At 38.5% G+C, this 16,995-nt stretch overlaps 1 protein-coding gene across 4 annotated transcripts in view; it reads right to left on the reverse strand.

Annotated features, from left to right (window-relative positions):
• Positions 1-16,995, reverse strand: part of LOC106082814 (protein eva-1) — a 421,699-nt gene that overhangs the window by 108,109 nt on the left and 296,595 nt on the right. For all 4 annotated transcript variants that reach the window (XM_059362193.1, XM_059362192.1, XM_059362195.1 and 1 more), the window contains one exon: positions 5,233-5,374. In XM_059362193.1, coding sequence (XP_059218176.1) covers positions 5,233-5,374 — 142 coding nt within the window. The remainder of the gene's footprint in view (positions 1-5,232; positions 5,375-16,995) is intronic.

Below are 16,995 nucleotides of genomic sequence, written 5' to 3' on the forward strand. Positions count from 1 at the left end.
GGACGGTAAGGTCATGATCAGTCTTGCAGTGTAAGAAGGAGATTAACGCCTTCTCTGAGGATGGCAATTTCCGCATCGTTTGGGTGCCGGGCCATAACGGAGTAAGGGAAAATGAAAGGGCAGACGATTTGGCGGTGAAGGCCAGAGGACTGCCGTCAATAAACTTGGTTATCCCGAAGCCTTTCGGGTCGACGCAGACCGATTTAAGGGAGTGAGCGACGAATACGTATGCAACATTGTTTAACAGCGAAACGGTCGGTAGGACGACGAAAATCCTATGAGGGGGATCCATATCGTGAGAAAAGGAGGCTATTACTGAAAGGAAGCAAAAAGGAGTTCAGTATAGCTATTGATATCATAACGGGACACAAAGGACTACGATCACACTTATGTAAAATCGGTGCGGCAAGTGATAGCATGTGTAGGGCATGCGAGGAAGATGATGAGACGTTGGATCATTTGCTTTGTCATTGCCCGTCTTTCGGGTCAAATTGATACCGGCACTTAGGTGGAGACACAATACCAGACATGAACCAATTTAGGAGAGTGGAATTGAAAACAATTAAGAATTTTGTAAGTAGCACGGAATTCTAACTTACAATTTTCTTTTTAGAGGTTACTTTATAGTTTTTACAGCACACAACAAGCTGATTACTGGATTAGGTGTATGTATATAGTAGCATGGGGCGGATTAATATCTGCACCCTCTTTTTCAAAATTTCAAGCGGCTAGGATTACGTGTTCGACCGCTATCGTGATTTCGACAGACGAACGAATATGGCTAGATCGAAGCAGAATGTCGAGACGATCCAGAATATAAATACTTTATGGGGTCTTAGGCGCATATTTCGAGATGTTACAAACGGAATGACTAGATTAGTATACATCCTATGGGAGTGGGTATAAAAATAATACTCTCTTTAACAGATAAGATTATCTATGTAAGATTTTTTTACCCACTGACGACATTATGTCATAGTCGTGAGCCCACTTTATTTATTTATTTCGATTCTAGTTGTAATTTTAGTTGCTTTAAACTGAATTTGTACCAATTATTAAGAAGAAATAAAGTGGTACTACTGCTACTATGTAGTGAGTGTTGAAAGGATTTAGGATAGTTGGCGGCAATTTTTTTTATAAGATTTTAAAGTCGTTTAGTTTACGAAGGCCAATCGCAATTCTTCCTTAACCATTACAGTCTATGTCAAGCTTTTGCCAAAGCACTTTGTCGACAATTCTGTGAATTTCAACAAGGACGCCACAGAAAGAAAGACAACCAAACATACTTATTTGCTGTCGTTGTCCTGTTCACGCCACACTGCACAGAGCTGAAGCGATGAAATGTTACTAATTTGAGGTTATTGCTCCATTAATGGGCATTGCTTTGCATTACTCTATGAAGGGGTGGCGGCAGTGTGCATGCGAATCTATCTACCCGAATGCCCCAAAGAAATGTGAATCCTTATATCTTTGTTAGTCGACCGTTTCGCTAAATTTATAATTCAGTTTCGCAACAACGATTTTACTTTTTCACAATAAAATAGCTGAGAATCCGTTGCTTTCAAAAAATATTTTTTCTGATCCATTAAGGAGTGTTCCCTTATGATAGAACAGCCGTCATATAGCTTATCCATAGTTATGAATTGGATATATACACTCATTTGGCTGCATAAATATGGCGATATTTTTTTGTTGTTTGGCGGTTATTAATTAAAAAATAAGTAAAAGGGATAAAGTTTGGCCGAGTTGATTCTTGGCTATTCAGCATTATAGATTCTGCTAAAATGAATTTTAAATATTAACTCTGTTTATGAGAGGATTGGCTTCTAGAAATTACTCCTTTTTTAAACCTTAATAAGTCAAATAGGGTGATTGTTTTGTATGAGGCTATCTTTTGTTGGACCTATTAGAGCGACATTTGACGTAGTGGTAAGAGGGCGTACTCCTCGAACCAAGTTTCAAGTAATACTTTATATGGTCGCGAATCAAAATTTCAAAGGTTAGCAAATGAAATGAATAGATTATTATACCCTCTATCCTATAGTTGTGCGAGCCGACGTAGCCAGGATTTCATTTCGTGGGGGTCTACTTCACTGTGATCCAAAATCGAATAATTCTCAAAATCATTTAGTAACTTTGAAATGAAACAAAACTCCCAATTTTTATACCCTCCACCATAGGATGAGGGGTATACTAATTTCGTCATTCTGTTTGTAACTACTAGAAATATTCGTCTGAGATCCCATAAAGTATATATTCTTGATCGTCGTCACATTTTATGTCGATCTAGCCATGTCTGTCCGTCCGTCCGTCTGTCTGTCGAAAGCACGCTAACTTCCGAAGGAGTAAAGCTAGCCGCTTGAAATTTTGCACAAATACTTCTTATTAGTGTAGGTCGGTTGGTATTGTAAATGGGCCATATCGGTCCATGTTTTGATATAGCTGCCATATAAACCGATCTTGGGTCTTGACGTCTTGAGCCACTAGAGTGCGCAATTCTTATCCGATTGGAACGAAATGTTGCACGACGTGTTTTGTTCCGATTTCCAACAACTGTGCCAAGTATGGTTCAAATCAGTCCATAACCTGATATAGCTGTCACATAAACCGATCTTGTGTCTTGACTTCTTGAGCATCTAGAGGGCGCAATTCTAATCTGATTTGAATGAATTTTGGCACGACGTGTTTTGTTGTGATGTCCAATAAATGTGCCAAGTATGGTTTAAATCGGTCCATAACCTGATATAGCTGCCATATAAACCGATCTTGGGTCTTGACTTCTTGAGCCTCTAGAGTGCGCAATTCTTATCCGATTGGAATGAAATTTTGCACGACGTGTTTTGTTATGATATCCAACAACTATGTTAAGTATGGTTCAAATCGGTTCATAACCTGCTATAGCTGTCATATAAACCGATCTTGGGTCTTGACTTCTTGAGCCTCTAGAGGTCGCAATTATTACCCGATTTGCCTGAAATTTTGTACGACGGATTCTCTCATAACCATCAACATAAGTGTTTATTATGGTCTGAATCGGTGTATAGCCCGATACAGCTCCCATATACATCGATCTCTCTATTTTACTTCTTGAGCCCCCCAACGGGCGCAATTCTTATTCGAATTGGCTGACATTTTACACAGGTCTCCAACATATAATTCTTTTCTTATATCCTGTTTAGCACGCTTTTACTTGTTTTTAAACCATATTATTTTCTAACCCATTCTAAAGTTTATTTTGAACTATTTCACAAAATTCAAAAGTTTATTTTAATTATTTTCATATTACCTTAATTCAGGAGCCATGGGCCACCCGAAACAAAATTTCTGGATTGAACCATATTAACTTCCAATTAATAAACCCTCCGTCTAAGGAAATATTATTCTTGATCGTCATGACATTTTAAGTCGATCTAGTCGTGTCCGTCCGTCTGTCTGTTGAAAGCACGCTAACTTTGGAAGGAGTTAAGCTAGCCGCTTGAAATATTGCACGAATACTTCTTATTAGCGTAGGTCGTTTGGGTTTATAAATGGGCTATCCCTGGTCCATTTTTGATATAGCTGCCATATAAACCGATCTTGTATCGTGACTTCTTGAGCCACTAGAGAGCGGAATTCTCATCCGTTTTGGCTGAAACTTTACATGAGGTGTTTTGTAATGATTTCTAATAGCTGTGCTAGGTATGGTTTAAATCGGTCTATAGCCTGAAATAGCTGTCATATAAACCGATGTGGGGTGTTGACTTCTTGAGCCTCTAGAGGGCGCATTTCCTTGCCGATTAGGCTGAAATTTGGCATGACGTATTTCGCTACGACTTTTAACAGATCTATTAGTTATGGTTCAAATCGGTCCATAACCTCATATATAGCTGCCATATAAACCGATTTTGAATCTTGACTTCTTCAGCCTCTAGAGAGCGCAATTCCTATCCTATTTAGCTGAAAGTTGGCATGCTGTGTTTTGTTATGGCTTCTTACAACTGTGCTAATTATGTTTCAAATCGTTCCATTACCTGATATAGTTGCCATATAAACCGATCTGAGATCTTGACTTCTTGAGCCTCTAGGGGGCCTAATTATTATCCGATTTGGCTGAAATTTTGTTCTACAGCTTCTCCTATGACCTTCACCATACCTGTCAAATATGGTCTAAATAGACCGCTATAGCCTGATACAGCTCCCATATAAACAATGACTTCTACAATAGTATTCAGCATTCAAACCGATTATGGTCCGAGACGGACCAAAACTAGATATATCTCCAATAGTATAGCAATTCTTATCCTTTGTTTGCCTAAGAAGAGATATAGCGAAAAGAAATCGATAAATGCGATCCATGGTGGAGGGCCCGGCCGAACTTATTTGTTTGATTTTAAAAATGACAATACTTAGTCAAAATATCGATAGAAAAATAATAACAATCGATATTTAGCCAAAAAATTAAATATCTATAATACCATCGATATTTAGGCAGCTCTAGTTCGTGGGCATAAAAAGTTTGAAATTGATGAATAGTTGTTGCAAGGAATATTCGAAAATGCCCACTTCCAATAAACTATTTTGGCATTATTATCCAGGAGGCCATCATCACTGACACGTAGATTGCCTGTCGTGAAGATTAATGTATTCGGTGCAGCTATAGTAAGGGAAATCATACAAAATATGCCATAAATTCATATTTCCTCGAACAGAAATAATTGAAAGCAAATAAAGAATAAATTAAAAGTTTATCACTTTTATATTTGTAATATATTCATAAGCTATGTTTCATACAAATGCAGTCACTTTTTTTGAGAATTATGATTTCATGTTCTTTATTTTCAGAGCTGCAGAAGGAGAATGGTAATAAAAAAAGTTTCCATTTCAACTTGGAAGTGTATAATACATTCTAGCAGCAGAATTTGCAAAAGTTTTATGTTTGCAAATATATCGCGTACTTACTACCAGACAACTCTAAATCATTTGCAGGACTTCGAATGTGTTGCGTTTCACTTATGCAAGATAAGATAGTTCCTTAAATTGTTCAATTTGTCTTTAATTTGTGATCACTGTATAAACAGTATAGACAACAATATGGCGAAATGTCCAATATAAATTTTTATAAATGTCATTATCTTTATTCTTACCAATTGAATTTTCTTAAAGAATGGGTCCATATTTCTAAATGGTGTTTGGTGTAATTCTATAACATTTAAATATATGTGGATGGATGTTTTCAATGTGAGCTATACTTACATGGTCGGCATTTATATGCTATCTCAACGAATTTCCGTATACCGGCACAAGGATCCCCGCTTGCCAATGGCTTTGAGTTGGCGGAAAATTTGCAATGACGTTTTTTCTGGCAGGCATCCACAACAGTTTGCAGCAACGCATACTTGAAAATGAAGGAGAAAAGAGGGAGAAGAGAAATGATTTCAACTGAACGACTACGTAACTGTTATCAAATAAATTTTTTGAAATATTTTATATTTTTTTACAAAGACCTCATGAACCTTGGATTAAACAAAAAATAACTAAATACCAAACTTTATTATACCCACCACCGAAGGATGGGGGTATATTCATTTTATCATTCCGTTTGCAACAAATCGAAATATCCATTTCCTACCCTATAAAGAATCTATAATCTTGATCAGCGTAAAAATCTAAGACGATCTAGACATGTCCGTCCGTCTGTCTGTTGAAATCACGTTACAGTCTTATAAATGGAAATATTGAGCTGAAACTTTGCAAAGTATCTATTTTTGTCTATAAACCCGTTAAATTCGAAGATGAGCTATATCAGACTACATCTTGTCCCATGAAAGCCACATTTATTATCCGATTTTGCTGAAATTTGGGACAGGGAGTTGCAGTAGGCCCTTCGACATCCTTCGTTAATTTGGCCAAGATCGGGCCAGATTTGGATATAGCTGTCATATAGACCGATCCTCCGATTTGGGGTCTTAGGCCCATAAAAGCCACATTTATTATCCGATTTTGCAGAAATTTGGGACAGCGAGTTGGGTTTGGCCACCCGACATCATTTTTCAATTTAGCCCAGATCGGTCCAGATTTGCATATAGCTGCCATATAGACCGATATCTCGATTTGGGTTCTTGGGCCCATTAAAAGCGCATTTATATTCTGATTTCGCCGAAATTTGGTACAGTGAGTTGTGTTAGGCCCTTCAACATTCTTCTTTAATTTGGCTCTGATCGGTCCAGATTTGGATACAGCTGCCATATAGACCGATCTCTTGATTTTAGGTTTCGGGGCCATAAAAGGCGCATTTATTATCCATTTTTGCCGAAATTCGGGACATCGAGTTGCGTTAGGCTCTTCGAAAACATTCTGCAATTTGGCCCATATTGGATATAACTGCCATATAGAACGATCTCTCGATTTAAAGTCTTGGTCCCATAAAAGGCACATTTATAATCCGATTTCGCCGAAATATGACACAGTGACTTATGTTAGGCTTTTCAACATACTTCTGCAATATGACACAGATCGGTCTATATTTGGATATGGCTACCAAAAAGACCAAAATTTTGTTCTATAAAATTGAACAATGACTTGTACTTATTAGCCCACTCAATATCCGTGTCGAAATTGGTTCAAATCGGACCATGTTTCGATAAAGCTGCTTTGGGGGCATAAATTTTACATTTTTCACTAGATTATGAGGAAAGGTGGTTTACATATATACCCAAAGTGGTGGGTATCCAAAGTTCAACCCGGCCGAACTTAATGCCTTTTTACTTGTTTTTTTCTACCTATGTAGATATTCACACTAGAAAAGAAATTAAGTTCGGCAGGGCCGAATCTTGGGAAGCTCAGGCCATCGATTTTACTAAAAGTTTATATTACTATTAATATATTATTATTATACTATTATTTATGTACTAAATTACAAAAAACCAGGCAAAAATTAAAATCACGGAAGGCCATAGGAGGCTTATCGGGAGTTCAGTTTATATGGTTTTAGACCGTCTTAGCAATTCCTACCATGGATATTGGAAAAAACAAAATACTACGTGCAAATTTACAGCCAAATCTGACACCAATTGTGATTTCCAGAGACTCAAGACGTCAAATCGAGAGATAGGTTTATATGGGAGCTATATCAGGTTATACCCCAATATGGACCCTATTTGCCACAATCATTGGAAGTTGTAATTTGTTCAAGATGTCGAAGGAGAACCTTATATGGGAAGTCTATCCAAATCTGAAGTGATTTGACCCATTTGCATCTCTCGACTTCAACCACCATCGTGATTTTCGCAGATCAATTCAAGAAGGAAGATATTCCTTCTCGACCAACGGCGCATGCTTGGATACCAAGGATTCCTTAAAATCCTGAATCGATACTTGGAAGACTAAGAGAATGTAATCCCAATCTTTCAACCACCGACTGGAAGATTCGTAGATTGGATGAGGCTGATGATGACCGGATACATACAGTATTCGTACTAAACTCCGTTTGTCTCGCAGACCTCAACTAGTCTAAAGGGGTTGTATCCTACGGATTCAACAAGTTGAATCTGAAGGTCTATAGAAGCGGTGGGATTGGGGAATCAGAAGACGACTCGGCAGTTGTTGCTGAACATTTGCCTGAGGAACAATCGACCACATCGCTAAAGTCTGGCGGATTGCAGGAGACTTAAAATCCCCCTGCTACAATTGAGACAGGAGGGGATGGCATCGAAACGGCACCCGACATGCCCTGTGTGGGTGGGTCATCCGGTCTGACTGGGCTCAAGGTGTGCGCCAGGGGGGAGGCACGGAACTCAAAAAGTACTTCGACAGCAGCAGTTAGTGAAGCATCTAAGGAGAAATCGTCCACACCGCAAGTGCCCAGTGTCCTGAGGAAGAGTGGTTTCACAGCTTTCACACCTGCCCCTGGTTGCGTACGGAAGCTCATCATGACAAGTTCTAACGAATCTTGTGAGGATGAACTCCTGGTGGAGTCAGAAGACGAGGCTAACACAACAGTGCTGGAAGTTCTGATTCCTGACTATGGTCCGGTTTCTACAGATAAATCTCCACCATTGTAAGGCCGCTTAGGCGGCACTAAAGGTCCTATTGACAGCAGGAGGATTTGACGTGGTTCTTATCCAGGAACTATGGATGTGTAGAAGAATGGTTCGTGGACTAAGAATTCCGGTATGTAAACTTCTCAAAGGTACGGGGAATGGGAATGAGACACAAAGTCTGTATTCTTGCAAAGAGTAGTGTCAATGTTTTTCTTCTTCTGCCGCTAAGCACTGAAGATTTAGTAATAGCCAGCCTTGAAATAAACAAGTCTCATTACTGGCTGGCTTCCCCACATATGGCACACGATTAAGAGATGCCGCCTTCAAACCTTAAGTCGCTGGTTGAAGTCGCTTCTCTATGGAAGAAAAGCCATTATTGTAGGAAATGAGGCTAATGCACATCAACAGATATTGGGAAGTTCTGATGTCAACAAAAGGGGTGAGCTGCTTATTGAATATATTATAAGTTGCAATCTGGCGATTTGTAATAATGGGGATAAACCGACCTTCATTACCAGGAACAGGCAGGACATACTAGATATTACCTTTGAATCGGATGATATACGTGGAAGAATATACGACTGGGGTGTGTTAGTTGACCACAGATTCTCTGATCATCGTTTGTTTGTTTGTTTGTTTATTGAGTGTAACACCAGCACAACAAGATTATATCTTATATGTTAATGTGCTGATTCGCAATAGAGTATATAAAATAATGATTATTCTTTTTAAAAGGATATTAACTAATCTTAACATTTTAAATTATAGTAGTAAATATTAAGGACATTTAAAGAAAAATAATTCGTAGTTCATTTAAAAAATTTAAATAGCTCATTTTTGAATGAAGTTGCATTGCTTATGCTCTGTATGTTGGGAGGTAGGTTGTTCCAGAGACGCGTACTATGTACAATGTACTGTCGTTCAGAGGTTTGTGTGGCAAATCGTGGTTGAATGAGTTTTAGGCCACGGTTGGATCTGGCGAATTTCAGATGTTTGTGTAGGTATTCAGGTTCTTTTGTGTAGATTACCTTGTGCAGAAGAAGTAGACATCTGACATTCAGTAAGTTTGAAAAAGTTAAGTTAAATATTTGGTATGTAAATTGTGATATACGAGCTTGTCGACTTTTGTTAAACACATATCTTGCAATATCATTGTAAGCAACATTAAGCTTTCTACTGGTGTCTGCATCACAATTCGCAAATATCTCGCATCCATATAACAGTGTGGGAATTAAATAACTTTTTGCAAGTAACATTCGGATGTGAAAAGGAGTTGACAAGCGAACAGTCCATAAATTTCGCAGCATCCCACGTACTTTGCCAACTGTTGCATTAATGTGATTTGTCCACGTTAGGGTTGAATTAAAAGTCAATCCTAAATTTGTGGCTACTTGTACAAGATTCACTACAGAGTTACCAATTTTCACAACGAGATCATCAGTTATTGTCACATTTCTTTTACTTATCAGAATCAGTTTGGTTTTGGATGGATTTAAACATAATGCATTATTAACAGCCCAACAATGTATTAAGTCTAAATCAATATTTATGTTAGACACACAGGTTTGGATATCTTTCAGTTTGCAGTATGTGTAAAGTTGGACATCGTCAGCATACATTTGGATTTTAGATGTTGCAGGCACATCAGGCAGATCATTTATATACATGGAAAATAAAAGAGGGCCAAGGATAGAACCTTGAGGTACTCCTTTAAGGACATTCAGAGAGTTAGACCAACTATTGTTATAAAAAACAGACTGCGATCTTTGCGTCAAATATGATGATATCAGCTTGCAAGACGTCTCGGAGAAATTAAATAATTTCATAAGTTTTAGGACAAGAATATTATGGTTTACAGTGTCAAAGGCCTTACTGTGATCCAAAAGAAGGAGAAAGGATATCATTCCGTTATCCATACTTTGACGAAGGTTTTCAATTACATCAATCAGAACAGTGGTACAACTTCTTTTCTTTCTAAATCCAGATTGCCAGTTAGATAACAAATTTTCAGATTTCAGAAAATGCTCAATTTGGTTAGCCATTATGCGTTCCAGTGCTTTAGACAGGTGTGGTAAAATGGCGATGGGACGGTACTCATTTTTTGATTTGCGAATAGGTACAATTTTTGCATGTTTCCATTCAAGCGGAAAAGTGGATTTAGTTAGAACAGTGTTAAATATATATGTTAAATATGGCAGAATCTTTGGCACAATTATTTTAATAAATCGTGGATTTATTTCATCAGTTCCGATCGCATTAGATTTAATGGACAGAATGCTGTGTAGAACCTCAGTTTCATTTACACAGCGAAAGGAAAAAGGATTTTCAACAGCTACCATGCACATATTTTCATATATATTTTCAGTAGGATAGACAGTGTTTATTGAAACAAAATTCTCATTTAGTTCATTTATGTTCATGTTGGGTTCCAGCTGAGTATTGCGTTTTTCTCCAACGCCAATTTTTCGTATCTCATTCCATTTAGAGCGACTATAACTATTATGTAATACGCATAAGCAATGCTAACAGTATGAATAGTTGACTTAAGTGCTGAGCTGTATTAAGGAAATTCGATTTAAATAGAGGCAAAACATATATATGATAACATAGAAAAAGGCATAGTAAAGCGAATATATAGTAACATATATAGTAACATACAATTAAAATTATTATATTAAATTTAATATGACACCAAAATATTTCAGGACTCAATATGAGCAACTGGTCTTTCAGGTGTTTCACGAAAGAGATTGGTAAGTTGCTCTATGTTTTCAACAAGCGTAGGGGAATCAGATCCAGGCCGTCTTACATAAACAAGGCCACGAAGCGAAAAAACAGACTCCAGATGTTTTTGTCGCTTAAGCTTCAGTGCATTTTGAAAAATTTTGTAATTATGGTTTGTCAGGTTCTCATTTATATAGAACGGTTTATTAGAGTCAAAACCTGCATGACTCAATACCAGGTTTGAATTAATTGATTTTCTAAACCTCGCAATATTTTTTAAGACAAAGTTTTTGTCAAATGGCGTTGCTAAATGAACCATAATTACCGAGTCTGAAGAGTTATTCTGGTTACGAACGTTGTCCAGACGGTACATAGCTCTAATCGTTGGGATCGCTATGTTAATTGTGTCACAAATATTTGCAAAAATTTGGTACAGGTTCTCCCCATTTTCGGAAGGTATGCCATTTATTCTCAGATCGCAAGCCACTTGGTTGTTTTAAAATTTTTGCTGATTTGCTTTCAGTAATTGAATTTGATTTTTCATTTCAGTCATTGTATTTTCCATACCATCAATTTTGTCCACGACTGTTGTTACTTTGTCAACCCTTTCATTGAGTTTCACATATTTTTCATTTAATTTAGATATCTCGCACTTGATGTCGGCCATACTCTTATCTATGACAGCTAAGAGACGCGACTCAGTTTCAGATAAAAGAGATTTTAAAAGCTCTGTTTGCTTCTCAAATCTCTTATCGATTAACATAAGCATTCGGTGTGGAGAGTCATAATTTGAAAGCCGCGGAGTTTTGTTGTATTAGTTTCAGCCTCGGAAAAAATACTGAAGTAGTGGGGTCTCGGCTAAACAGAAGAAAGGGGGATTTGGATAAATTTCGGCACAAATTCTGCACGTCTATCCCCTCTAGACCAGAAAGGGAAGTGGAAACTACGGAGGATATATACATAGTGGTCAAGGGGATCACGAAGGCCCTGAATGACTCGCTTGTGTCAGCATGCCCTAGTGCCAAGCCAAGGCACAAATAGCGACCACCATGGTGGACCCCATAGCTGGTTGGTCTGATAGAATGTATCAGAATGTCATATATCAGAATGCCATATATACCTGCGGGATGGAGGGACACGAAGTTCATTTTAATTCCGAAAGCAGGAAAACTCTAACATACGAAGACGAAAGGTTTTCGTCCTATTAGTCTGACATTTTTTAGGTTGGTAGAAACATATCTTAGGGCAAAGATCCCTGGAGACCGCCTGTCGCGGCAGCAGCATACATATAGTAAAGGCAAATCCACTGAAGCAGCTCTTCATGACTTAGTCGTCTACATAGAGGTTTCTCTTGCTGTCAAGGTATATACAATGGTAGCATTTCTTGACATTGTAGGTGCTTTCAATAATATAAAACCGACGTCAATCATAAAGAAGTTGGAGTTCCTGTGCATCAACTCTATCGTAAGAAAGTTTATTAATAACTTACTTACTAAAAGATGTATTACGGCAGGCTTGTGATCTGTGGATCGCAAAAGATGGGTCAGCAGAGAAACACCTCAAGGAGGTGTACTGTCTCCTCTACCTTGGAATATAGACATTTACAATATGTTATTGTCTCTGGAAGAAAAAGGCGTAAAAGTGGTCGCGTATGCTGATGACGTGGCAATTGCGATTAGGAGAAAGTTTCCCAACACTCTAAGAGATATAGCTCAGGAAGCTCTACGTGCAACAGCAAAATGGGCTACCGAAAGTGGTCTAGGCATAAATACATGCAAGAATGAAGTAGTACTTTTCAGCAGGAGATACAAGTTGCCTACAGTGGAACCTGTCTCATTGGGTGGGGAGAATATACCATTTACAGAAAGCTCAAAATACATGGGTGTTTTGCTGGACAAGAATTTGAACTTCTGATTCAACATTTTGGAAAGGAAAGGAAGAAAGGCCACTCTTCCCCCATACAGCTGCAAGAAAGCCATTGGCAAAAGTTGGGGGTTTAGACCACTGCAGTTGTCAGACCTTAATGTTATATGATGTTGTGGTCTGGTGGACGGCGCTTCAAAAGTCAACCTACTGCTCAATATTTAACCGGATTCAAAGGATGGATTGTTTGTGCATAACAACCGCACTGAGGACGTAACCATCTGATGCACTGAATGTAATGCTACATCTTATGCCTCTGGACATTGTGGCTAGACAAATTGCAGCGACTACTACCGGGGGGGTAAGGAAGCTTTCTCATTGATCATTTGGCGGCTACGGACACTGTTTTATCCTTGATACAATATCCGATGTTCCAGGCAGTGTGGATTACACCCTACCAAAGCCGCTTTTTGATAAAAATCACTGTACCACTATTCCTGATAGAACCGATTGTAACTACGACATCCCTGGTAACAGAATTTATATAGACTTCCAAATGGTTCCAAAACAAGTAAAAAGGCGTTAAGTTCGGCCGGGCCGAACTTTGGATACCCACCACCTCGGGTATATATGTAAACCACCTTTCATCAAATTCGGTGAAAATTTCATACCTTATACTCATATACCTCATACCGATCTGAACTATATACGACACGGATGTCGAAAAGCCGAACATAAGTCACTGTGTCAAATTTCAGTGAAATCGGATTATAAATGCGCCTTTTATGGGGCCAAGACTTTAAATCGAGATATCGGTCTACATGGCAGCTATATCCAAATCAGGACCGATTTGGGCCAAGTTGCATAAACATGTCGAAGAGCCTAACACTAAGCACTGTCCCAAATTTCCGCGAAATCGAACAATAAATGCCTCTTTTATGGGGCCTAAACCTTAAATCCAGAGATCGGTCTATATGGCAGCTATATTCAAATCTGGACCGATCTCGGCAAAATTGAAGAAGGACGTCGTAGAGCCTAACCAAACTCACTGTCTCAAATTTCAGCGACATCGGACAATAAATGCGTCTTTTATGGCCCCAAAACCTAAAACCTAGATATCGGTCTATATGGCAGCTATATCCAAATCTGAACCGATCTGTGCGATATTGCAGAAGTATGTCAAGGGGCTTAATTTAACTCACTGTTCCAAATTTCGGGGACATCGGGCAATAAATGAGCATTTTATGGGCCCAAAACCATAAATCAAGAAATCGATCTATATGGCAGCTATATCCAAATTTGAACCGATCTGGACCAAATTGAAGAAATATGTCAAAGGGCCTAACACATCTCCTTGTCCCAAATTTCAGTAAAATCGGATAATGAATGTGGCTATTATGGGCCTTACACCATAAATCGGAGGATCGATCTATATGGCAGCTATATCCAAATCTGGACCGATCTGAGCCAAATTGACGAAGGATGTCGATGGGCCTTACACAATTTACTGCCCCCAATTTCATCCAAATCGGATAATAAATGTGGCTTTTGTGGGCCTAAGACCCTAAACCGGAGGATCGGTCTATATGGCAGCTATATCCAAATCTGAACCGATCTGGACCAAATTAAAGAAACATATCAGAGGGCCTAAGACAACTCACTGTCCCAAATTTCAGCGAAATCGGAAAATAAATGTGGCTTTTATGGGCCTTAGACCCTAAATCGGAGGATCGGTCTATATGGCAGCTATATCCAAATCTGGACCGATCTGAGCCAAATTGACAAAGGATGTCGAAGGGCCTAACACAACTCGCTGTCCCCAATTTCAACAAAATCGGATAATAAATGTGGGTTTTATCGGCCTAAGACCCTAAATCGGCGGTCTATATGGGGGCTATATCAAGATATAGTCCGATATAGCCCATCTTCGAACTTGCTTATGGACAAAAGAAGAATCTGTGCAAAATTTCAGCTCAATATCTCTATTTTTAAAGACTGTAGCGTGATTTCAACAGACAGACGGACGGACATGTCTAGATCGTCTTAGATTTTTACGCTGATCAAGAATATATATACTTTATAGGGTCGGAAATTGATATTTCGATGTGTTGCAAACGGAATGACAAAATGAATATACCCCCATCCTTCGGTGGTGGGTATAATAACTGACCAGGTAGGCTTTGGGGTGTACTCTAAAGTTCTAGAACTGGTCATATCGAAAAGGTTACCCGACAACTGCAGTGTGTATCAAGCAGAGAACCTTGCAATTAAGGAAGTGGTGAAATGGCTAAAGTATAATGTCATTACGACGATTGGCATAAATATCTTCTCAGACTGCCAGGCAGCCATTAAATCCCTCGAGAACATATTTCTGAACACAAAAACCGCCCTCGCCTGTCGTAGATCTCTCAACGAGATAACTTAACAGTTCAAAATTCACCTGTTCTGGTTGCCGGGCCACAGAAATATCTCAGGGAATTGTAAAGCGGATGAGCTCGCGAGACTAGGAACTACCCTACATATTCCAGGGATACTGGAATAGGTGTACTCCATTTTACGGAAAAGTTGCTATTGACTATTTATTTTTAAAGTTTCTTCGTATACAAAGCCTGCCCTATGAATATATTATGTATTTTTGGATCGCCGTCTATATAGGGCTATATTCTTATAAAACGATCTTCCGAAATGATTCCTTGAGCCTCTATAGGGAGCATTTCTTATCCAATATGGCAGAATTCTTGCAAACCAGTTTCTTTCATGAGCTCTAACATTTTCACAAAGTAGAATCTCAATCGGTCCATAACCATTTACAAACCCCATATAAACTACGTGCGCCCATAAGGGACGCAATTCTTATCCGATTTGGGTGAAATTTTGTATAATATCTCCTAACACCTCCAACTCCGGTATAATCCGATCTCCCGATTTAAATTCTACTCGTCAAGATGGCACCTACTGAAATTATACATAATGATGTCTCCTAAAACCTCCAACATCCCTGCCAAGTATGGTCTGAATCCGTGTCAATTGCCCCTATAGAAGCAGCTCGTTTTCTCTTTTTTGACTTTAAGATGAAACTTTTTAAGACTGGTACAAACCTGTTCTCGTATTCGATAACGACTTAACGAAAATTAACTCTACAGTTATCTCATCTTAAATAAATAATTAAATAAGTTTTTGTTTTAATTCGCCAAAATAACAAGTTTGTAAACCAAAAAAATGTGTATTTTAATGATTTTTTTTGTCGAAGCGGATTTTGAAATTTTAAATCGCTCCGCTCCGGGTTTAAAAAAAACGCTCCCGCTCTTACAAAAATAATCCTGAACCGCTGCGCTCCACGCTCCACTCTGCTCCGCTTCAAATCCCGGATTTTCAGGTCTAGTTATATCTGTGATTTAACGCCTTGCAACTTCTTCCTTTGGAGTTCAAAGAAAGAATTTGTGCGGCTATCGAAGCCGTATAACAGCTATTTTGCGATTTGGTTTTGGAAAATTTCATGAAAAGGATATGGTATTAAGGTATATCTGCCATATATTGGGTTGCCCAAAAAGTAATAGCGGATTTTTCATATAGTCGGCGTTGACAAATTTTTTCACAGCTTGTGACTCTGTAATTGCATTCTTTCTTCTGTCAGTTATCAGCTGCTAATTTTAGCTTGCTTTAGAAAAAAAGTATATTGGATTAAAGTTCATTCTAAGTTTTATTAAAAATGCATTTACTTTCTTTTAAAAAATCCGCAATTACTTTTTGGGCAACCCAATAGATCGATCACCCGTTGAGGGGTCTTGACGACATACCAGGCGCGTTTATAACCCGATTTAACTGATATTTAAAACAGTGCGTTGTATTAAATCTCCCAAAATCCTATCCCAATAAGGTCCAGATCAGGCCATATTTTAATATTGGCGGCTATATAGACAGATATGTCGCTTTAGAGTCTTAAGCCCATAATAAAGCTATTTATTTCCCAATTTAGCTGAAATTGGGAACAATGAGTTCTATTAAACACCGTGATATCCATTACAAATATGATCCCAATCGATCTATATTTTGATATAGCTGGCATATAGACCGATCTTCTCATATCGGAACTTTGAGCCATAACAGGCGCATTTATTTCCCAATTTTGTGGACATTTTCAGCAGTTCGTTATATTGAGCCTCCTAACATCCGACCACATTTCGCTGAAATTTGGAACAGTTAGTTGTATTAAAACTCCCGATAAACGAACTCAATATGGTCCAGATCGAACTTTATTTGGATATAGCTGTCATATAAAGAGATCTAGCGATTTGGGGTCTTAAGCCCACAGCCACGTTTATTATGCAATTTCGCTGAAATTTGGAACAGGGAGTTGCACTAGGACTCTCGACCTCAGAACCGGGTGTGG

Source organism: Stomoxys calcitrans, chromosome 2 (genome assembly GCF_963082655.1).
Source record: "Stomoxys calcitrans chromosome 2, idStoCalc2.1, whole genome shotgun sequence".
Lineage (NCBI taxonomy): Eukaryota > Metazoa > Arthropoda > Insecta > Diptera > Muscidae > Stomoxys > Stomoxys calcitrans.